The sequence below is a fragment of the Natrix helvetica genome, assembly GCF_964273705.1.
Source record: "Natrix helvetica genome assembly, chromosome: 2".
Classification (NCBI taxonomy): Eukaryota; Metazoa; Chordata; class Lepidosauria; order Squamata; family Natricidae; genus Natrix; species Natrix helvetica.
Window position 1 is genome coordinate 113129586 of NC_138552.1, and position 22298 is coordinate 113151883.

The 22298-nt window shown below is 39.3% G+C and overlaps 2 protein-coding genes across 7 annotated transcripts; one reads left to right on the forward strand and one right to left on the reverse strand.

The window, feature by feature from the left end:
- Positions 1-719: 719 nt before the first annotated feature.
- Positions 720-4552, reverse strand: LOC309387010 (cystatin-B-like). The gene is made up of 3 exons (XM_081943069.1): positions 4412-4552; positions 2013-2114; positions 720-1026 (listed from the first exon to the last, which is right to left on the reverse strand). Exons 1-3 carry the CDS (start codon positions 4475-4477, stop codon positions 898-900), a joined length of 297 nt encoding a protein of 98 aa, XP_081799195.1. The 5' UTR covers positions 4478-4552; the 3' UTR covers positions 720-897.
- Positions 4553-4589: 37 nt separating this feature from the next.
- Positions 4590-18353, forward strand: LOC309387008 (V-set domain-containing T-cell activation inhibitor 1-like). 6 transcript variants are annotated; one of them, XM_081943060.1, is made up of 6 exons: positions 4714-4875; positions 6207-6436; positions 10140-10363; positions 11383-11787; positions 13531-13815; positions 17920-18353. In XM_081943060.1, the coding sequence occupies exons 3-6, from the start codon at positions 10303-10305 to the stop codon at positions 17952-17954; spliced, it is 786 nt and encodes a 261-aa protein (XP_081799186.1). In that variant the 5' UTR covers positions 4714-4875; positions 6207-6436; positions 10140-10302; the 3' UTR covers positions 17955-18353. The 6 variants fall into 6 exon arrangements, with proteins under 6 accessions (XP_081799189.1, XP_081799190.1, XP_081799186.1 ...); XM_081943061.1 differs by having other exon boundaries at positions 6207-6315; XM_081943065.1 differs by having other exon boundaries at positions 4719-4875; positions 11565-11787.
- The last annotated feature ends 3945 nt before the right edge of the window (positions 18354-22298 follow it).

Genomic DNA, 22298 nt, shown 5'->3' on the forward strand with positions numbered 1-22298 from the left:
GTTACTGCACTGATTAATTGTTCTCACTGACAGGATATTTCTCCTTAGTTCTAGGTTGGTTCTCTCCTTGATAAATTTCCACCCGTTACTTCTTGTTATGCCTTCAGGTGCTTTGGAGAATAGGTTGACCCCCTTTTCACTGTGACAGCCCCTCAAATATTGGAAGACTGCTATCATGTCATCCCATTCCTCCTCTTTGTTAGTCACTAGATATACCCTGCAACCGTTCATCATATGCTTTAGCTTCCAGTCTCCCAATCATCTTTGTTGCTCTTTTCTGCACCCTTTCTGGAATTTCAACATTACTTTTGTATCCTAGTGACCAAAACTGGATGAAGTACCATATTCCAAGTGAGGCCTTACCAAAGCAGTATAAAGTGGTACAAACACTTCACATGATCTTGATACTGTCCCCCTGTCAATAACAGCCTAGCTTCTCCCTGCACCTCCATTTTACCTACCCAATATACTGGCTAAGAAACTATCCTGTCAGCATTAAATCTCCAATCCGATAATATTAGATTTTCTAGTTGTTTTTCTGAAAAAGGCACAAAGCTAAAGTTTACACAGATATACAAGAGGTTTCAGACTTGCATAACCGGAACTGCTTGCTTTTTTCTTTTTCTTCAAAGCCAGCTCATTGTTTGTTTTTTGGAAGAATTGGGGTAGAATGCTTCCAATGTCTGAGGGTTCCAACAACAAATTACATGCAAAACTAATGTTGTATCATTTGCTTTTAATAGAATTAAGACATGTGTAGTGCAGATTTAACAGTAACACCTTTGTAAAAAAAATGATATATTTTTTAACTTTTGCAAAATAAGCACTACATGTTTAGATGTATGTATATACACCCCATAGGAATGTATCAAAGGAAAAGAACTTCTAAGCGACTCTTTAGAAATAAGTCAAGTCGTCATGCTTTTCTTTCTTGCTCTGATAATTCGTGAGCTCCATTGGCTTGTTTTCATGGGGGAGCCTTTTGTACACTCGCACATGAAAGTACTCTTCATTCCCCACATGGATCTAGAAAATAATGAAAAAACCCAATCAAATCCAATATCAGAAAAAGACCTTATAAACATTTACAATATCTCAGGAACCTTAGTGGGAGGTCTGCATCCAGATCACAGGAAGGGTTTTGGCATCTCCATCTTTTCTGCCTTGAAAATGGATGCCAGACTAACAGAGTTGGAAGGACCTTGGGGGTCTTCTACTCCAACCCCCCACCCAAGCAGAAGACCCCACACCATTTCTGACAAATGGCAGTCCAGTCTCTTCTTGAAAGCTTCCAGTGATGAAGCTCCCACAACTTCTGAAGGCAAGCTGTTCCATTGGTTGATTGCTCTCACTGTCGGAACATTTCTCCTTATTTCTAGGTTGAATCTCTCCTTGTTCAGTTTCCATCCATTACTCCTTGTCTGGCCTTCAGATGCTTTGGAAAATAGCTTGACCCCTTCCTCTCTGTGGCAGCCCCTCAAATATTGGAACACTGTTATCATGTCTCCCCTGGTCCTTCTCTTCACTAGATTAGCCATGCCGAGTTCCTGCAACCGTTCATCATATGTTTTAGCCTCCAGTCCCTTTATCATTAATATAATTTTAAACACTGACTTAGTCTTTTTCTCCCTGATCCATTACTACTATCTGCACAAAGCACTTAGGGGAGTTGTACAGCTCCTGTATATATTACCTGAACAACCTTTGTTGTATCTATTACACTGGGCAGCAAATATTAGAACAAAGGTATGTTTCTTTCAATTGGCAGTGGGCACATTACCACCTATGGGGCGCATTACCACCTATGGGGAAATCTAGAATGTTTTCATTTCCAGCCGATAAACTAGATGTAGTTTATCACTCACAAAAGCTGGGGAAATCTGAGCTGTAAAATTTGAATGATGGCTAGAGAGTAGCAAAGAGGTATTGGGGGATTTTTACAGCCTAGCTAAAGTAGTCCTATGCAAGAGCAAATTTACACTATAGCATCTTATAGGAACTACATGTACTACCTTGATGAAAATGTTTATACCGGCAACCACTTGTGTTTTATATGAAACAGCATCGAAGATGTTGAACTTCCGGCTTTCTTTTTCTTCCAGCTGTGACTTTATCTTTGGGAACAGAAAAGGAGAAAAATGCTTGTTGTTGCTGTTTAAAACTATCAAAACACGCATCCTGCAATGCCATAGTCATTACTGAAGATACAAACAATAAATGCAGAAATGAAATAAAACATGAAAGTTTGAAAGATGCTCTCTAAAAAGATATCACTGAAAGCATCTGCTTTCCAGCTTGAAATGCCCCCAAACTAAGTGTGGTACATTCTTGAGACAATGTTTTACTGTTTTTATTTCCATGCTTCTGTTCAAAGTTTATATTTTTATAAAGCCTTGGTCTTGGGGAATTCAAGCACACTTTTTACAGATTATACCTCATCCCCAGTCAGCCCCAAGAGCCAGTTGTTCTACCCCATTTAGCGTTTGGTGTATAGATCCTAGAATTAGAAGTGTTTGTTTCACAGATGAAGAATTAAACCATTCTTCTTTTCCAGCTAAACATGAACTGTTATGTTTTGTGACTATTTGTACAAGCCCTTCTTTTTCTGTTTCACATTTAAAGGATTTACTCTATTAGACGATGCTTAGTTTAATTGTTGTGGAGTGTTTTGGATGTCCAAATGTAGTAGAAAGGAAGTAAGAAATTTCGGTGGCTCACTTAATTTACCATCTTATTCTGTCTTACTGGGATGGAAGCTCCACTGATTTCAGTAGTATTTATTGAGATGCAATATACACTGTTAAGGGTATTTTTTTAAAAAAAAACAGGTTACCCATCCTGTCTAATAGGAAAGTTTAATTATCCAGCACTATTCAATAAATTTATGCTTCACTGTTAGAATAGAAAGCCTATGTTTGGTGTTTTATCATCCTTTCTATTTGAAAATGAATTCTACAAGTGCAAGTGGAATTACTGTAAATGCACTTGTGTTTGCAGTCCTGGTCTAGAACCAAATTCCTATACAGATTACTCATTTAATAAAGCAAATCTATTTAAACTCATGTGACTTATAATTCTACAAAAAGGAGCAATTCTGATGGGCTGCATTTAGAAAATGCACTAAGTCATTGTTTTCTGAAGCATAACTGTTATGCTTGTTAAAACCATCACAGTGGTTTGGTTCACAGTGCAAAGTATGCCAGAATCAAGGACCTTTTATGTTCATTTTTATTGTAAATACATTATAAACTATACGTCACTACATCAATCATGAGTGGATGCAAAATTGTAAATTAAAAAATAATAAATCAAGGATAACCATGAAGTGAAATGAAATGGAAATACTGTTTATTCAGTCAAAAACCAGCAAAATAATATTAATGACTGCAAAGGGATTTTGAAGAAATAAATAGGAAAAAATTCCTTTTCTGTGGAAAGTGACGCACAAAACTTTATTTGCTAAACTTCTCTGTGACACCATAAGGTACATCAGGAACCGGCAAAGATATGTTTGACTTGCTGTGCCTGGTAGATAATCAGAAAAAGCAACAGAGAAAGCAGAGCTACACTGCAATGAAGTAGTTCATTAAAAACAAATGTTATATCCTCTCATTAAATCAGAATATTTGGGAGGGGGACTTCTTGTTGCTTGTTTGTCCTAAATCAAGATGTCATATTCTTCCAATCGTCCAGTCTTTTCCCCCCAACAAAGCAGCTGGACCCCTCTCCTGTAAAAGATACCTCAGCCTATGGAAGGAAAAGGGGCATAGGAAGCTTCTCGGAAGGGATCCTCCCTAGTTTCCTGGAAAGTGAAAACAAAGGAGGGGAGAAACACTTTTGGGCTTTTAAGAGTTTGTTAATGTAATCTTACAATACTTCTTGTCTGGACTACCTCGAAGGGCTAAATAGCATGTCAGGGCCTTTGCAAGCTGAAAATTCTCTATGCGGAAGGGCAACACTCACTGCTGTCTGTTTGGGTGTTTTAAAAAGGACTTGAAAATAATAATGGAAAGATGCCCTCTAATCTGGGCTTGTTGTGAGCGTCTAAAATGCAATAAAATCCACTTGGCCATCATGGGACACCCAATGGCAGATTCCAACCGAGCTCTTTAGGGTTTTTTTGTCAAACCACAGCCATAGTTGGTTGAAAGGGTGAGGCACGAAGCACAGCAGTTTCATCCCCCCACTACCCGGGCCACCAAATCGCAGCCTCCACCACTGAATACCACCCACCCCATCCCAATTAGAAAGGGTAAAGGCTTTGTTCGGATGAAGCCAAGTTACATAGGCGACAAGGGGAAAACTTTGGCGGACAACTGGAGGCTTCAGGGTGAGCGCTGGTAGCGGGGAGAAAAGGGAAAGAAGTTCTCAGGCGAGGATGCAAAGTTGGCTCTTTTTTTTTTCTTTTTACCTCCTGCGTGATTTGCTGCGTCTCCGCAGTCGCTGCCTTTGGCTCGGAGAGTCCGCCGCACGACATCGCTGCTGGAGGGAAGGAGGAGGTAGCGATGCCCGCTCCCTGTTTCCAAATGCAAACCTAGCGTTTTCCACCCACAGCCCCCCCGCCGCCCAGGCCTTTGTATCAGCTGTGCCCTGTTAGGGGCGTAACCAGGGCTGGGGGGTGATGCGGGCGAAGCATCTCATTCGATGGAGAGAGTGTTTCCGGGTTCCGAAGCCATTTTTGGAAAAACCTCCCCTGTGAGTCAGTCAAGAAGCTGGGAGGCTTGAGCGAAGAAGGGGATCGGGTTGCTCGTGACGGTGACTCAGTTAATAGTGTGTGGAAATAAAGAGTAGGAAGAAAAGGAGGAAAAGGGACTTCTTCTAACTCAGTCGTTTTTATTTGAGTGGCTTCAAGTCCTAAACGCTGCGTGATTTTAGGTAGAATGCATATACAATCCATTATCTTGTCCGGTGGAGTAAACGGGCTGTAATATAGTGGCAGCGTTTCACACCATGCTCTACGCCAGGGGTCTCCAACCTTGGCAACTTTTAAGTCTGGTGGACTTCAACTCCCAGAATTCCCCCAGCCAACTTTGCTGGAATTCTGGGAGTTGAAGTCCTTCAGGCTTAAAGTTGCCACGGTTGGAGACCCCTGCTCTAAATCAGAAACATGCATGGGAAGCAGGGGCCCTTATTTTAATAAGTCATCCCCCAGAGGCCACTGGCAAATCCTGTTTATCACATCTAGCCAGTATTTTTTGGCAATGCCTAACATTAAAGCATGGATCCGTGTGTGGATTCCAACCGACTATTTTAGTTTTACGAGGGATCCCTCCCGAATCACTTCCATGAATTAAAGCAAAAGAATGATAAACGGCCAATTAATAATATAAACAGAACAGAACACTCACCTGGCCAAGGTGCTTAGAAATAGGAGAATCCATGCCTTGCATGATATTAGTTTTCCCTGTTTCTAGAATAATGTTTACGTTTTTAAAGACTGACAACAGTTTGTTTAGTGACTGCTCAAAGTTACAATGGCACTGAAAAATGTGACCAATGACCTTTGCAGCATCCCCATGATCATATGATCAAAATTCAGCTAAGCTTGGTTCATATTTATGACCACTGATGATTCCCAAGGTCACTTTTTGCAACCACCTTATAAGCAAGGTCAATGAGGAAGCCAGATTCACTTAACAACTGGGTTACTAATTTATCAACTGCAGTCATTCACTTAAAAAACTGGGCCAAGAAAGGTCATAAAATGGGACAAAATTCACTTAACAGAAATTTTGGGCTCAATTGTGGTCATAAGTGGATGACTATCTGGTCATGATTCTTAAGAACTGATGACTCAGATCCACAGTGAGAAAGCAAAAAAAAAATAGCAATAATTATTTTTATTTTGAGTAAAAATTATCTCCAGATGCTTTGGAATGGTTTTAACTATAAGAGTGCTCAGATGTTTTCCACTGGTTTTGAGGGTTTGCACTTATCTTGTATATTAGGGACAGAAGTGCACATGACAACCAATGTGTACATGTCCATGATACAATATTTGCTGAATTATGGATGCTCAAAAATAATGTTCATCTAATAATAAATAACATATACATGACAATATCGTAATGCTGTAGAAACCTCTAAGACCCTCCTGAGTTTTGAGCTGCGCTATTGAAATTTTGTAACTGTGTTTCGTTTACAGTTACACATTAAGCAAACCATGGAAGACCCACTAATGATACTTAGTTTATATCTCACCCCAGGTCACCTAAGCAATGCCACAGAGGTTCTGTTCCAGTGACTGGAGGCTTTGGGGGCCTAGATACACAATCTGACCCTGGATGTCTGAACTTCTACATGCAGCAGACAAAGGCATTTAAATATAGGTTCACAATGATTTCTTACCAAATGATCCCTCTCCAGGGAAGAGAAAAGACAGAGGGTAGAAAAGTAGTGATTCCAAGATCACGAAGGGGTTAATCTATGTCCAATAGTGAGTATGCTGTGCTTCAGGATCTATACTAGCATGAAAAGGAGACTATATAAATATTTAATTGCTTTAGGATGGCAATTACATGCTAAATACTGGATTTTTGAGTAACTAGTATTTAGTTAACTAAACCAAAGTGCTGAAAATTACTTTTAAATAATACAGTATACGTCTATATAAATTGTAGCAGATTTATCAGACTATTTCACCCTCTACATTTTCTATTCCCATATCATGTATATATTTTTAATTTTCACATGTAATCTATTTCTTTATGAACCAAAAATACACTTTCTTTCTCAGTTCTCTCTACCTCGTATGACTGAGAAGTTTCAATTGTAAAACTGTTCATTTACCATTGTGTTAGCTATTGATAGTTTCTTCTACAAGATGCAGGCATACAAACACAGAAGAGTAATTCTTTATATAAAGGGCTGATAAGATGAGGCACTTTATATAATTAATTTTATGGGGCACTTTTAAAAATTTGTCTAACTCACAGAAGTAGCAACAGTCTCTCTATGACCATCATCACTACGAATATGTTTTCTGAAATTTCCTGTTCTTAATGGACTAAGTAATCAAAGAACTGATAGAAAACCACAGCTTTCAATTTATAAGATGAGGGGGAAATCTCACTCTTTCAAGAGTCTCAACAACGTTTTTTGTGTCATGGTGACCAGAATTGGAGGCAGTATTCCAACTGTGGTCTTATACCGAGGCAGTATATAGCAATACTAACACATCCCTTGATCTTGATATTATCCCTCTGTTGATGCAACCTAGAACTGCATTGGCTTTTTTGGCAGCTGCAACACTTCTGACTCATAGTTAAGTTGTGGTCTGTTAGGACTCCTAGATCCCTCTCACAGTTAATGCTGATGAGCCAGTTACCACCTATTCTATATCTGTGCATTTGTTTTTTCTTTACTAAGTGTAAGGCCTTTTTTCAATTTTAGAATTATATTTTATTGGATAGGGCCCAGTGTTCTAGCCTTAGTTTAATTCTCAGTTTCCAAATTCAGTAGGACCCGAAAAACTCATGGCTAATATTCTCTAAGGGTCAATTCAGCAATGAAATTGACAATAATTCAGTATCTGGCTTGTGAAATATAATTAACTGAGAAATGTTGGATAGCACAAAGCTCTGACATGTGAGCCCTATTATTTTCTTTCAACTTGATCCACTTTGTGGAAGCATTACATAAATAATATGGAGATGGGTGCATCATATATACCACTGAAGATGTGGAGTTAAACTAATAACATATAAGTTTCAGGATACTGAAACAAAGCATTTTTGTGAGTTCCATAAGAAGATTGCTGTATCTGGGCGGCAAAGAAGCTAAGCAAATTGACAGTGGAAACTTACTATACTGCCCTCTAGTGGTTTATTGCCCTCTAGTGGTTGCTGGGTTGGTTGCAGTCCTGACAGTCCTGTTCAATGTGTTCCAGATTCCAAGAGTCAATTGGCTATTTTGAATAGCTGCGAATATTGTGTAAGGTTTTTTTTTTCTGCTGTCAGGGCTGAGCAATTACATTGCTGGTCAGGATTATTTTAGTTATTAAAAAGATTGGAGATTAGCAGGATCCAAAGTGTACAGCAATAATCAAAATAAACCTGGAATTTATATTGCTCTGTACATCCCTGACATTGACAGCTCTTGATAACATCTGCCTTTGAAATGTGGACTTGAAAGATAGGGGCATTTAAATCAAAGGCAGATTCCCTTCTCCCACATCTGAATTATTTTTGTAATGCTGGTACAACACCGTAGCCTTCTGTAATTAGTCTTTCCAAAGATGTTTAAAATGTCACAGGTCAAAGAGTGTGCATGCACCTTCTTTTCTATTCTAGCAGCCAACCTGCATGTCTGCATGTGCCCTGAGGATCATTCATTATAGGACTCTTTTAATCCTGCGTTCATTTTTGCCCATAATACGTTTTAGCATAAACCTGATGCAGGACTTGTCTTTGTCATCTAATGTAACAGGTTTAAGGTTTATGTAAACATTTAGGGAGGAATAACATCATTGAGGGTGATAAGGCGGTGATCTGCCAAGAAGAAAAGAATAGTATTATTACCAACAATAATTCAGGTCTAATAAAACAAAGTTCTGATATTTAGATGTACTGCTTTTCAGAACGTGATTGTTTCCTTGAACAAATAAGGGTGGGGTTTGGTTTTTTTTGTTACCTGCAGATGTGATAGTAGAAAACAATGGAGAAGTAAAATGTATCATTGGCTCAGTGATATTTAATGGCATTGGAAATTGCCTTGTTTGGAGCTTTGATATAGAACAAAAAGCTTTGGAAAAAGCTTACAATAAAGAATATATTAATTCACATCCACTTAACTTTGACTGCTATATTAATAAAAGTTTCTTAATAGAATTTCTTAATCCATAACAATCTCCTTTGGCACAGAATGGTGAATATAGATTTTTAAAATATTTGCATATGTATTTTTTGTTTCTTTATTTTGATTGTTTTTGTCACAGTATGCTTTCCTAGTTAATTCTGTTTCTTTATAATAATGTTTTTCAATCTGGACAAGCAAATCAATCAATTTCATCTAAGAGATGGGATTAAGATGAGAAGATTCTTAAAGATAAACCCCTGATAGCGCAGTGGTTAGAATGCAGTATTGCAGGCAAACTCTGCCCAGTTTGGAGTTTGATCCTGATGGGCACAAAGTTGACTCAGCCTTCCATCTTTCCGAAGTCAGTAAAATGAGGACCCAGGTTGTTGGGGGCAGTATGCTGATTCTGTAAACTGCATAGAGACGATTGTAAAATACTGTGAAGTGGTATAAGTGCTATTGCTATTGTTAAATTAGTGGTCCACAGAGAAATGAACCAATATCTGCAGCTACAAATTGAGCTCCGTTCTGTACACTTTTCTCTGTTTGAACATAATATAAATGGGTATTGTATGAATTCTTCTATCAATACAAAAACTTGAGAGGATATTAAGGTATAGGATTATTTGTAATTTATTAAAAACATCAAAGTATACAATAGTTTTGCTGTTACCGAGTACATGTACTGATACCAAAGGAAAATAGGCAAGCAATTCTAAAAAAACAGAATCCAAATCTCACTTTGCACTTCGGTTCAAAATGAGAGTAGTGTGCAAAATATTTTGAATGTAAATTATTTGAGTTCAAAACAGGTTTCTTCAGTTCAAAATGGTGTATTTCAAACATTATTTCAAGTGAAAAACATTTTGTATGCCTTTGGTGATTTTAACATAGACAGCGGGTTAAAACTTTGAAATCTGTGTGTGTGTGTGTGTGTGTGTGTGTGTGTGTGTGTGTGTGTATCTTAACATCTCTTCCAAATATCAAATACTAGTTTCTTAGGGGCTGATTTTTTTTGAAGAGGCTGGGAGTGGATGGGTGGAGTGAATAGTGTAAATGGGTTTGGGGGAGCATATGCAGATCACAGGTTGTCCATCCCATTCTAGATGAAATTTATAAAACCTTGGCAGAAACAGGAGCTGGTAAGTATGCATTTCTCATTCTCTTACAACTCCAAGATCCCTTTATGTTGAAGTGAATGCCCGAACTAGGCCTAAGTGAGAGTATAAACATGCTCCAAAAGAAAGCATACCATGTGTACTTTATATATGCTGGGTATATTGTATGTAAGCATATCTGAGCTCTGTTTTAGATTTTGTACATTTCACGATTTGTTTTCCCAGAATTAGATGTGTGTTGCCTTAGAGCTCAGGGGAAGGAAGCTCAGTGATGCAATGGAGAGGAGGAGTTCATGGGAAAGGCACAGCAGCTGGTAGCAGAAGGAGGGCAGACTGAGGTTGAACCTGGAGCTTAAGGAGAGTCTCATCTTCGTTTCTTAATGGAATAATGGCATCCCTTGCAATCCTAATCTACCCTTCACTTCTTCTAGTGCTTATTTATCATGCAAGTAAGTAAACTTTGTACTTATTTTCAATCCCTAATGATTAATAGGATATTTTAAAAAGAAAGATACCCAAGAATATGACTTTTGTTCATTAAGTTTTAACATGATGAGCTGGTGGGTTTCTGAATGCAATTTTGTAATCTAGGTAAAATGTAATGGATTATATTTATATTTTATTTAATAAACTACCTCAAAAAGTTTTGAAAAGCAGAATAGAATAGATTAGAATAGAATGGAATGGAATGGAATAGAATAGAATAGAATAGAATAGAATAACAGAGTTGGAAAGGACCTTGAAGATCTTCTAGTCTAACACCATGCTTAGGCAGGAAATCCTATACCATTTCAGACAAATAGTTGTCCAATCTCTTCTTAAAAACCTCTAGTGTTAGAGCATTCACAGTTTCTGGAGGCAAGTTGTTCCACTGATTAATTGTTCGGACTGTCAGGAAATTTCTCCTTGGTACTAGGTTGCTTCTCTCCTTGATTAGTTTCCATCCATTGCTTCTTTTTCTGCCTTCAGGTTCATTGGAGAATAGGTTGACACCCCCCCTTCTTTGTGACAGCCCCTCAAATATGGAACGCTGCTATCATGCCAACCCTAGTCCTTCTTTTCAAAGCCTATGGTGGGAAAAGGCCAGAAATTATTGAAAACTGATAGAAACAGCCAGGGCTCTCAGATGCTATGTAAATGATACCCAAGGAATAGAACAGTTACTCCTATTTCCAAGTTAGGTTGGGCTAAGTTGTGTATTTGGGGAAGAAGAAGCTCAGGAAGATGGCTAGTAGGTAGGAGAGTTGTACCACGAATGCAATTAACTGATCTAAAAAATAATATACAGCAATTATATAGTATGTTTTATTTTATTTAAGTTACAAATGGTTGAGAAAAAGCATAGCTTATCTAATCCTTGTAGTGTATGTGAAACATTAGATTCATATGAGAAATTGATTGATTGATTGGTTGGTTGATCAAATTTTTTCCCGATGGCTAAATCTAAGCTGGCTGTTCCATTATCTAGCTGCATCGGATGTGTTCAGGGTGCGTCCGTTCGACAATATTTCTCTGCCCTGCCATTTCTCCTTTGTGGATAGCACAGAAGGTTTATCCTTCACCTGGGAGAGGGAAGATATCAAGGAGGAGCACGAAGTAGAAGACGATGATTTTTACAAATACTTTGTCGGACTTCATGATTTCTATCAGTTTTATCCGAAGGTGATATATAGCTTTAGCAACAACATGGAACAGGTGGAAGAGCGGAATTCCCTCTATGAAGGCAGAGTCTGGGTGGATGAGGAGGAGATTCCAGAGGGCAGCCTGACCCTCATGCTGGAGCAGGTTCAGTTTTCTGATGAGGCTATGTACATATGCAAGGCCACTAATTCAATGGGCAGAGGGACAAGAAAAATGAAGCTTGTTGTGGAAGGTAAGAATGCTTGCCTATTCTCCAGTTGAAAATACCTAATACAGGAGTACTGCGGTGTGTGAATGATCTTTTATAAATTGTTGAGGCTTTTTTTTTCTTTTGTTATCAATTTTATCTTTTTATTCTACAATAAGAATAAGATTTCACAGATACAGACTTAGGGGTATATGACTTAGCAATAGAGAGTAGAATATTCAATAAAAACAATAACAGAAAATAAAAGAGTCATTACAAATTAAAATTTCACAGCATATTTTTAAAAAGACTAAGAATAAATTAAAATTCCAACAATTTTTATATATACTGCGAAATTGTTGCAACTCAAACATTCTTGGTTTCAATCTTTAGACAGACAATCAAAATTGACTCCGAATATGAAGGGTAAGTGATTTTTCAGGAACAATTTTACAACACTGGATCTATCATAAAGTGAGACCTTTCATCTTAAGGTCTCTTAAAAGGTTGCTGACAGTAGTGCATCCTACTTCCAAATGGCGAGAAATATCAAGATTCCACTGTTATCTTGACCTTTGGTAGTTTTTGGAAATGACTTCTTTTACAACTTTGTTTCTATAAGATAGATTGTTTTTTATAAATATATGCACAGAGCCTGAGCTTTAAAAGCATTAACATTTCAAGAGGATTATTCTTACTAACATACCTATAAGAGAATCCAGAATGCTATAGAAGTTGCTGATATGTCAAGTAAGATGCAGTCTTTTTCTGGATCAATATTTTATCCTTCAGCTGAAAAGGACTAGAAATAGCAACAGAAGAATAAGCTGGAGTGGTTAAGTAGTTTGCTTTATAAGGAGTACCTACTTAAATTGCATTTCTAAGCACATCAAAGTAAATCCTTAGATAGTTAATCATGAATATTGGCGAAAATATTGTACTGTAAAGATATTTTAGAAGGGTGAAATTGTTTCCAAGCTGAAACATTATTTGATCAACAATTGCCTTATTTTTTCAGTATATATAAAGAAATGCAATTTTAACTGATCTTTCAAAAATGAACATTTTATTTCTAAGCATACATCACAAACTGAGCCTAGCTGCATTATTCCCATATTCTGCTAAGTCGTATTATGAAAATAAACAGAGGAATCTATTTTACATTATTACTTAAAGCAGGGCAGCAAGTCAAAGAGGAACAGTTAGAGGAACAGAATAAATACCAGCAGTAAATTGGGAATAGCTCTCAGAGTGATAATCCACAAAAGTATAACAAGGCAATAAAACTGGCATATTTCTGGGACTCAGGGGTGAAGTTGAAAGTGGGTAACTGGAGAACAAGGGACATGACTATCAATGCAGAACAGAAGTATTTATATAAGTCAGGGAGAAGCTTTGAAGATTAATTTTCTGGAAAGAATGTGTTCCTTTTCACACCCACAATTTATGCCATACCATTTTTTCTTATTTTTCTTCTGAAGAAATTGCAAGTCATAGCTAGGATAAAATGAATCTTACTAATACTGAGCAAAATATCCTACGGCAGATCTTCAAAAGTTCTAACCAGCATTTCCCACATCACCTTTTCTATATATTTAGGGCTTTAGCTCTTCTAGTTCTACAGCTTGGATGCCCAATGCCTCTACTGAATGGATAACTACTGGAAATGAAGAATGCAAGCTCTGGAAATCCTGCTGTGTAACATGTTTGAGAAATCTCAGAGCAATTGTTACAAAGCTGTAATTAGATTATTACTAATTGTTCTGTTTTTCCACCTCTCGCAATTAGATGCTGAAGAGCCACAGGTGCAGTTCAGCACAGTCGATGATGCACTTGTAGCCAAGTGCATCTCAGCAGGCTGGTACCATATGCCAAAGGTAACCTGGCGTAACCGCAAGGAAGAGGATCTATCTGGCTATTCCAAAACAGAGATTCTGGAAGAGAAACAGGATGGGTCCCACCGTGTGGTATCTACATTACATTACCCTGTACTACTCCATGAAATCTACACTTGTCACATTGAAGAGAGTGATGTGCTCAACAGACCTGTTAGGTCCATCCACAAAGTTCCAAGTTAGTGATCTCTTGTTGAAAGCCTCTGTTGGGTGTTGAAAGAAGTCATATGTTGTTAAGCAAAGACACGAGGATAAATTAAGCATGATAGAGTAATTGTTTTCTTCTTCCCAGTAACCTTGCTCAGGATGCTGTCTTTCAATGGTGGGAAATGGTTAAACAAATCATTGGGCTAAGACAGGGGTGTCCAAACCTGGGAACTTTAAGACTTGTGGACATGCTGGCTGGGGAATTCTGGGAGTTGAAGTCCACAAGTCTTAAAGTTCCCATGTTTGGACACCCCTGGGCTAAGAGGAAGGCATGTGGCTTTTTTCCTTCTTCCCATTGACTGTGGTCAAGAGTACAAGGAGCATGCTCAACAAAGAGGAGGGTGAAAGTGCAAGAATGAGTGTTGGCCTTCGAGATGTTGTTGAATTATACTTCCCAATAATAATGGTTATTATTATTATTATCAAGATTCTGGCAGTTATATTAAGAAATATCTATGGTATTACAGATTTCCCAGTTTTAGAGTAGCGTGTGAGAGAGAGAGACACACAAATTAAGATGTGATGAATGTCAGGAGTAATGGAGGACAGATGTACACACATGTAGAACCATGGATCAAACCAACAATTTGTGTAGCTTGGTCTTTCATGAACATTGTGTAGACCTTATATGGTTCTCGTGTTTCTTGAAAGCAGTTTGGCCACACGCAAAAACAATCAGCTGGATCAACTCTTACCATCTGATTATCCATCTTTCCAGGCAAGAGGAAGGAGTAGAACCTTCCACACTACTCTTCTGAATATTCATGAATCCTGGCCATGAAGGCTCAGATTGAGAGCTGTGGTATCTTAGAAGCCATTTCTGGTTTTGACACTCAACAAGGTGTCATTTATTCCTAGTTAGAAAACTGGCTTCTCATTTCAGTTAATGCTTATTGGCACCTCAGTTTTAAAAATGCATATTTAGAAATACATTCCATTGAATTCAAATTAAACTTAATTATCAGTAAAATTGGCAACTTTAAAGAACAGGTGATTAGAATGTCAAAAGTGTTTATTCTCTCTCACAAACAATAGACAGAATGTGGGGTCCAATTCTTTTTTCATATGCATATCTCTATCTCCCCTCACTTTTTGCAAAGAAACAGAAAAAAATAATTTCTGGTGTAGCAATTGATAATGTACTTAAGAATTGAGATTGGTATACTTAGTTCAAAGATGTGGTAGTACTCCTGATGCAGTTACCCAAGCTGACTTTCATAAACCTGAGAAAACAAAATGGCCTATCTCCTCCAGCCACATCTATATTTATTTTATATTTATATTATGTATATTTATTGTTTTTAATATGACTGTACACCGCCCCGAGTCCCTTCTGGGAGAGGGGCGGTCTAGAAATCAAATAAAAGTTAAAAGTTAAGTTAAAGGTTCATGGCAAGTTAGTTATGTAAAAGTAAGTTCTATTAAGGTGAGAGAGCATTAGAGGCCACTTTCTGTGGTAATTTGTACTGATATAAGTACTTATCCTAAAATTTTGGATGAATATGCACCTGTGAATGTCCCTACAACAAAATGGGAAAGCTTTCTTCTCTTCGGGGCCAGATTCTTAGAAGACTTATTTGCTAGTGAGCCAACATATCAATTGTAAATAGCACTATTTATTATTTTTCTTTCTGGCACTCTCTTTTTTCTTTAACTTTCTCATCACAGATTGCTCCACTAGTGATTTGTAGGGTCTTGTAGAGCATCCACCACGGTAGAAAAATAGCAGTAATGTTTGGTTCTACCCTAGTGATTTGTAACATCTCACAGTGTTGTTCAATCATTGCTATGGAAAAATAGTCTCCCCTTGTTGCCACAGCAATGACAGCGGGTGACACTGAAAATGCTATAATGCTGTAAACAGTGAATGATAGGTTTTTTTTTATCATTTCAGTGAGTTGGATGGTGTGAGGAAGACACTATGCAGTGGGTGGGGCGTGGGGTCTTCTTCATGACTGCATTGTTGTGCTTTCCTCCAGTCCACACATGCTGGGATATTTCTATTCTGCCCTCATTGATGAATCTCATTCTGCCTCAGCAGTGAGCAAAGCAAATGATGCTTTTCTTAGAGACCCAAATGGGGCCATCTAAGGAGAGTAATTGATGGATTCTCTTGGCTTTGCCTGCCTGAAGAAACAAACAATACTATGCAAGGAAAAGACACGTTTTCACAGATGGTAGAACAGCCATCAAAATATGGTTAGCCGATCAGTGTTTGTTGGGGAGTAGTTCTGCCTGGTCTAGCAGCTAGTGATCTCCTACTTTATTGGGTGGACCCAATTAACTCATCTGCAGGAATGGGTGTATTCATTCTACCCAAGTAAGCAAGAAACTGTCGGCTTTATCAGGCAGATCATAACATCATCCCCTGCAATAAAATTGTCGATACAGCTGTGGCACATCATACAGCTGATTGGGGATTAGGCGAACCTGTAGTTCCGGCGATCAGGTACCCCATCCCACCAGTCTCCTTTGATTCCGGTTGAATCCCATCACTGGGCGGTCATAGTGAAGGGCAATCTTCCAGAAGACTGGTGGACATGTTTCCAAAAAAAGGGGTAAACAATTTATCCCCTCTGCCTTTTCCTCTCTCCTCTCTCTTTCTCTCTCTCTTTGAACTAGCAGGAAAGATGGGGACAAAATGGTCCATGTTTAAAAACAGCATTTCCCACTTTTGCTCCCCCCCCTCAATGAACGAAGGGAATTAAATCACCAGGGATAGCAGATTAGAGCAAGATCTGTGTTTGAAAACAGGATTCCCTACTCTTGCTAGGTTGAAAAAGAGATATAGCAGACAAGGGAGAAAAGTTTCAATCACCTTCCTAAAAAACATTTGGTTTCTCCTGTCGTGCAAGCCCGTCCTGGAAAGCTGTGCTTGCAATAGCTTCAGGTACTGGGCATGTTGCAATCACTAGCCATACCCTCCCTAGGCATCCTTTAGGAGATGTTGAAGTTGTTAAAATAGGAACTCTTGTTCTAAATATGTCTTCAGGCTGCTGCTGCAGTGGGCTAGAGTTCCCAAGGCAACCTCATGAAGACCTGCCCTTTAACACTAATTGGGGAGGCAGTTTCATACTGTGATTAGTGGACCATGAGGAAGAGCCCGGAATCTGATGGGCAAGTTGTTCTTGCCAATGATCTGGAATGATAGCTAGTAAAAGAGCCTTTGAAATTAGGGTGAGTGGCTGCATGAAACTAGATCAAAGATATTACGATGTTTCAAGTAGCACATTCCTATGATAGAGGTGAAAGGTTTTCAGGAAATTTAACTTTTTCCAGTCCATATAAAGGGTAGCATAAGCACATAAAAAAACAGGGGAAATATTTTACAAAGGAAACTATGAAATATACCTCTGCCCGTGTAAAATGGATGCATTAGTTGAGATTTCAAAAGGTTGGTATCTGACTATTAATAGCAATGAAGTTGCTTACAGAACCAGACAGAAAATATTCACAAATTTGGTCTGACAGATCAACAAAGGGGAATATTCTATATCTATATTGTAGATATAGATATAAATATACAGTAGAATATATAGATACAGGTAGTCCTCAACCTACAACCATTCATTTACTGACCATTTGAATTTGCAATGACACTGAAAAAAATTACTTATGACTGTTTTTCACATGACCATTGTGTCATCCCCAAGGTCAGGGAGTCAAAATTCGGATGATTGGCCACTAGCATATATTTTATAACAGTGCAAGTGATTCACTTTACAACTGTATCAAGAGTGGTTGTAAAATGGGGCCAAATTTACTTAACAACTGTCTTCCTTAGCAATGAAAAATGTGGGCTTACTTGTGGTCGTAAGTCAAGGACTACCTGAATAAGTATGTATATAGGTATAGATATGTAGGGGTAATCATGATTGTCTGAAAGGTTTTGAGTCAGAACTGATGAAGCTTCCTGGATGAGAAGTGAAACGTCGTCTTCCTCAAAGCAAAAACATAGTCCAGTTGCCATTTGAAGAACCACACTTGAGATATGTAGGAGTAGTTTTTTTAAACAAATGTGCTGGTTGTTTGTATGGCTGGGTTTGTTTTAATGTTTTAACTTTTCTTTTTTCAGAGAGGAAATATCATAATATGTACAATCACTACTAGAAAATCAACACCAAGTTGATGTAACGAGGGAAGATTTTTCATCATATCAGCTCTGTACAGTGCCTGCAGCAGCAAAAGGAAGAGGGAAAATACAGAAAATGAGACAATATATTTTGCATGTTGAAAGGAGGGGATTGTTTATATCATTCTGTTAGATGTTTGAATTAAACTGAATTGAATTGAATTAAAAACTGCCAAAATATTCCATATGGACAACCAAGACTGGACTGAGTTTTTTCACACTTACAGAGATTATTTGGTAAGCTCATCCCCTGTGCTCAACCATCCCCCAACAGATGCCATTCTCTGCTAGAAGAAATCTGGCCGAGGGGACCCCACCTAGTCTCTAGTCTAGAGAAATTATTTCATTGTCAAACCAGTCTTGCAATTAAGGAAACTAAAAAAGTAACAATAGGAATCATATATAAACATAGGTCTGCAACAATTAGTTTTCCAGTGATTTTGGTAAGACTCATTGAATTGTGTCTTTTGTTTCAGAAGCAGAGAAATATGTTGACAGGATTAGGGACGTGCGGTCAGGGGAGGCAAGGGAGGCAGAGCTTCACCTCTCTTCATGAAATAATAGTATATAATATTATTATAATATTATATACATCCGCCCGGCCGCACCCGGGAGCTGCGGAGGCAGAAATGTTGTCGGCGCTCCCGGATGACGAAGCCACGAAAGCGACTGGGGAACGACGAGAACCTTCCTGCCTCTGCTGGACTGTCGCTTTCGAGGACTGCGGAGCGCGAGCCGGCGGAGGACGCTCATGAAGGCGGGGAATGGGATCACGTGTGCTGGAGGCTGCCTCAGCCTCCAGCACACGTGATCCCATTCCCCGCCTTCCTGATGACGTCATCAGCCTCACCAGCCGTAAACCTCACCGCACGTCACTGGACAGGATTGGATTGCTAGCTTTATACCCAGCTTTCCTCTTTTCTGATTCAGGCTTAGGAAGAGCAGTGGGGGAGCTAATCTATCTTCATGAAACTAAAATCCTTCATTACAGTTCTGTGTTCCGTAAGAACAGACAGCAGGACCTTGATTTTATTGTGTCATATTCTTTTTCAGATATTTCAAGGGAGCTATTGTATTCTCTCTTCAATTCTCTTCCCAAATCCTCCCATTTGTATTCATAGGACTTAAGTTTCTAGCTGCCTGATCATCCCCACTGCATCTTTTGTAGTTCAGCTGAATCCTTCTTAAAATGTAACACCCGGAATTGGACAGAATACTTGATGTGCGATCTGAACATTACATAAAATAAAGAACAGAAAATAATAAACCAATCTGGGTTGGTCACCGGGATCAGGGGTTTTGTCTCCCGAGCTTTCGGACTCATGCTGGAGCCCATCTCAGTAAGATGAGCTTCAATATGAGTCCGAATCCTCGGGAGACAAAACCTCTGGTCCTGGTGATCAACCCAGATTGGATCCTGTAACATTATCCTGGGACATGTATTTTCGCCTTCATTCGTGAAAAAATAATAAAGCATCTATAATAAGTAAATGTCTCTCCCCCCCCCCCACACGCGCGCAAAAGATACAGGTTTCCAGTCTCTGTTTCTTAGCCAAGGGAGTCAGCATTGCCCAAAGATATTTTCCATGGTCATATGGGAAGTGAGGTACATAGAACACTCTTACCATCTCACCAAAGTGGTACCCATTTATCTATTCACATGCTTTTGAACTGCTAGGTTGGCAGGAGCTGGGGCAAGTAACGGGTGTTCCCCCTGTCACATGGTGATTGGATGCTGAACGGTTGACAAGCCCAAAATCTTAACCACTAGGCCAACACATCCCCTACAAAAGGTAACATTATAATAAAATAAACATAGCCTGACCCTAACCATACATAAATTACTTCAGATACAATACTGCAATTTGTAATGACAACTGTTAGCCATTAAAGCCCTCCAGAGTGGCTGTCTGAAACGCCTATCATGCAGTGGCCAATTTGATGTTAAGAGAGGCAAAGCATTGGTGATGATGAAGACAGGCTACATTCTGCTGTTAAACCATGGTTTCTCGACCTCAGCAACTAAGATGTTCAGCTCTCAGAATTCCCCTGCATCCATACATCTTAAAACTGCTGAAGTTGAGAAACTCTATGTTAAACAACCCCTCCTCCCCACTTCCCAAAAGGGTAGGGAAAGCAAGAACCTTTCCAGAGAAAAGGAGGTTCTGAAGTCACAGAAGACTGTTAGTAGAAGGCAGAAGACCTTATTTTTGAATACTTCCCTGCACCTATGCAATCTGTTTCCCACTCCTGGTGAACGAAAACAGCAAGCGGTGGGAGGCTAAAAGCCCTCTGCTCTGTTACAGGTAGGAGTTTTGAATTTAGCTGGTTGCCTCGCTACAATACAGAAATCTGTTTTCACAATCTCTGTAATATGTTGGTGGCTATTTCATAACTTGAGTGGCAACCACTCAAATATACAGTTAGTCGTAACTATTGGAAAAGATTGCCCACACACAGCCATATTGGAATGAGAATTGCTTTTCCATCTCAAGCCTTGTAGAATACAATATACTGAATTCACCTTGTTGGGGTTTTATTGGATGAGGTGGGGGGGAGGTCTATCCATTATCAGGCAGTAAAAGACACAGCCGTGACTTCACCAAGGTCATTATTCACCCATTTCCTCAGCAATGGTGATGTTTGTGTATAGCAGCTGGCAGAGTGGGTGATGTGACATCTGCTTTCCCTTATGGAGCAAGGTGTCTGCTTCCTGCCCCCAAGCCAGAGATGGGCAGCACACTGGCAGCTGCTCCCCTGAGCAGGCGACAGACACATAAACGGCCTCCAGGCAGCCAATAAGGGAATAGCAGCCAGGAAGACAAAGCTGCTTCATGGCTTCTGCTGCCTTTTTTCCGTTTCTGCTGCCTTCTGATGTTTTGAAGAATCCACCAGCTCAGCTGATTGCAGTGTAGAACGCTGTTGTCCTGCCTCAAACAGCAAAGGACCTCTTGGATTGTGCAGTCCATAAATAATTATTTAAAAGAAAATTCCTACTCTGCTAAACGAAGCATTATTGACCGCTTTCAGAAGAAGAGGTCTTCATGGGATTCCTAAATATCTAGTGACCATTTCCTAATGTCCTTTTGAAAAGTAAAATCATAATGCTGGTAGCATAAGTGGGCAAACTGGTTGTTTAAAATGATTCCTACTGGGGTTTAGGCCAGATTTAAACTGCCCTGGGAAGCACCTAATCTTGGAATTGAATAAATAGGTTGGGAGGGATGTTAGGGGATATCTAGTCTGATCCCGGTCCAATGCAAAACATCCTGCATTACACCATCCTTGCCAAATTACTAACTACTTTCCAGTGTCAGAAAGTCCACCAGTTTCCAACTCCGGAATCTATTCCATTGCTGAATGGCTCTAACTCTAGGAAAATTTTCTTGATGCCCAGGCAAAACCAGCTTCTTCATAATTTAGACCTGTTGCTTCTTGTCTTGTCTTCTGAAACAAAATTCAATAATTCTTCTCAAGTCTTCTGAATAACCACCTTCAGATACCTGAAAATAACAATTATGTTTCCTCACAGTCTTTTTCTCTCTCCTCCTTTTGTTCCTGTGTAAGCATGCAGGGGTGGTGATTGGCCCAAAATCTGTATTCATGGTAGTACTCTCATTTGTTCTTTGTTCTTAAGGCTTTACAGGAAGGGGTGGGGGTGGGGTAGAGATACCAAATGAAATTTAGGTAGCTTTGCTTTGGGGGATCCTGCTCCCCCCCCACACACACAATAACCCCTAACGCAGTGTTTCTCAACCTTGGCGACTTGTGCTCCACCAGAAGTTTTCCATTACTTAGGGTGGGCTCGAACCTCTTCTCCCTGCCCCCACTATTGTTATGTTGTTGTTGTTACAATTTATATTCTGCCTTTGCTCTAGGAACTGACAGTGACACATCTAGCATTGCCTCATCTACAACCCTTTGAGGGAGAAGGGACTGGTCCAACATCTCACAGGAGTTCCGGGGAGATGGATGGTTAAGAAATATGAAATATAAATAAATATAAGGAAAAAATAAAGTCTGCACGGTTCACTAAGGGCTCTCCCTAGACCGGCATCTCAAATCAGCTTACCTAGAAGCGAAAGTGGGGTAATTGCAGGTATAAACTTTGCTATTCAAAACGAATCCTGTCGGAAGCATTGCTTACAAAAGGCAAAGAAGCAGGAATGTGGACAAGATACACGGACAAGATTGAACTAACGCACTTAGGAGCTTTCCTGTGAAAAAGGCACGGGATTCGGTTTCCCCACCCACCCCCGCGCCGAACCGAACATCGCAAACACCAGGCGCAGCGCGGGGAGGGGGCGCAGAGGTCCCGGTCA

Excerpts from the sequence above, each read along its gene's own strand:
- LOC309387010 (XM_081943069.1), bottom strand. The coding sequence starts at position 4,477 with ATGTCGTGCGGCGGACTCTCCGAGCCAAAGGCAGCGACTGCGGAGACG. Across the intron at positions 2,115-4,411 it reads CGCAGCAAATCACGCAGGAG|ATAAAGTCACAGCTGGAAGA; the intron begins GTAAAAAGAAAA and ends CTGTTCCCAAAG. Across the intron at positions 1,027-2,012 it reads GTATAAACATTTTCATCAAG|ATCCATGTGGGGAATGAAGA; the intron begins GTAGTACATGTA and ends ATTATTTTCTAG.
- LOC309387008 (XM_081943063.1), top strand. The coding sequence starts at position 10,303 with ATGGCATCCCTTGCAATCCTAATCTACCCTTCACTTCTTCTAGTGCTT. Across the intron at positions 10,364-11,382 it reads AGTGCTTATTTATCATGCAA|CTGCATCGGATGTGTTCAGG; the intron begins GTAAGTAAACTT and ends TCCATTATCTAG. Across the intron at positions 11,788-13,530 it reads AATGAAGCTTGTTGTGGAAG|ATGCTGAAGAGCCACAGGTG; the intron begins GTAAGAATGCTT and ends TCTCGCAATTAG.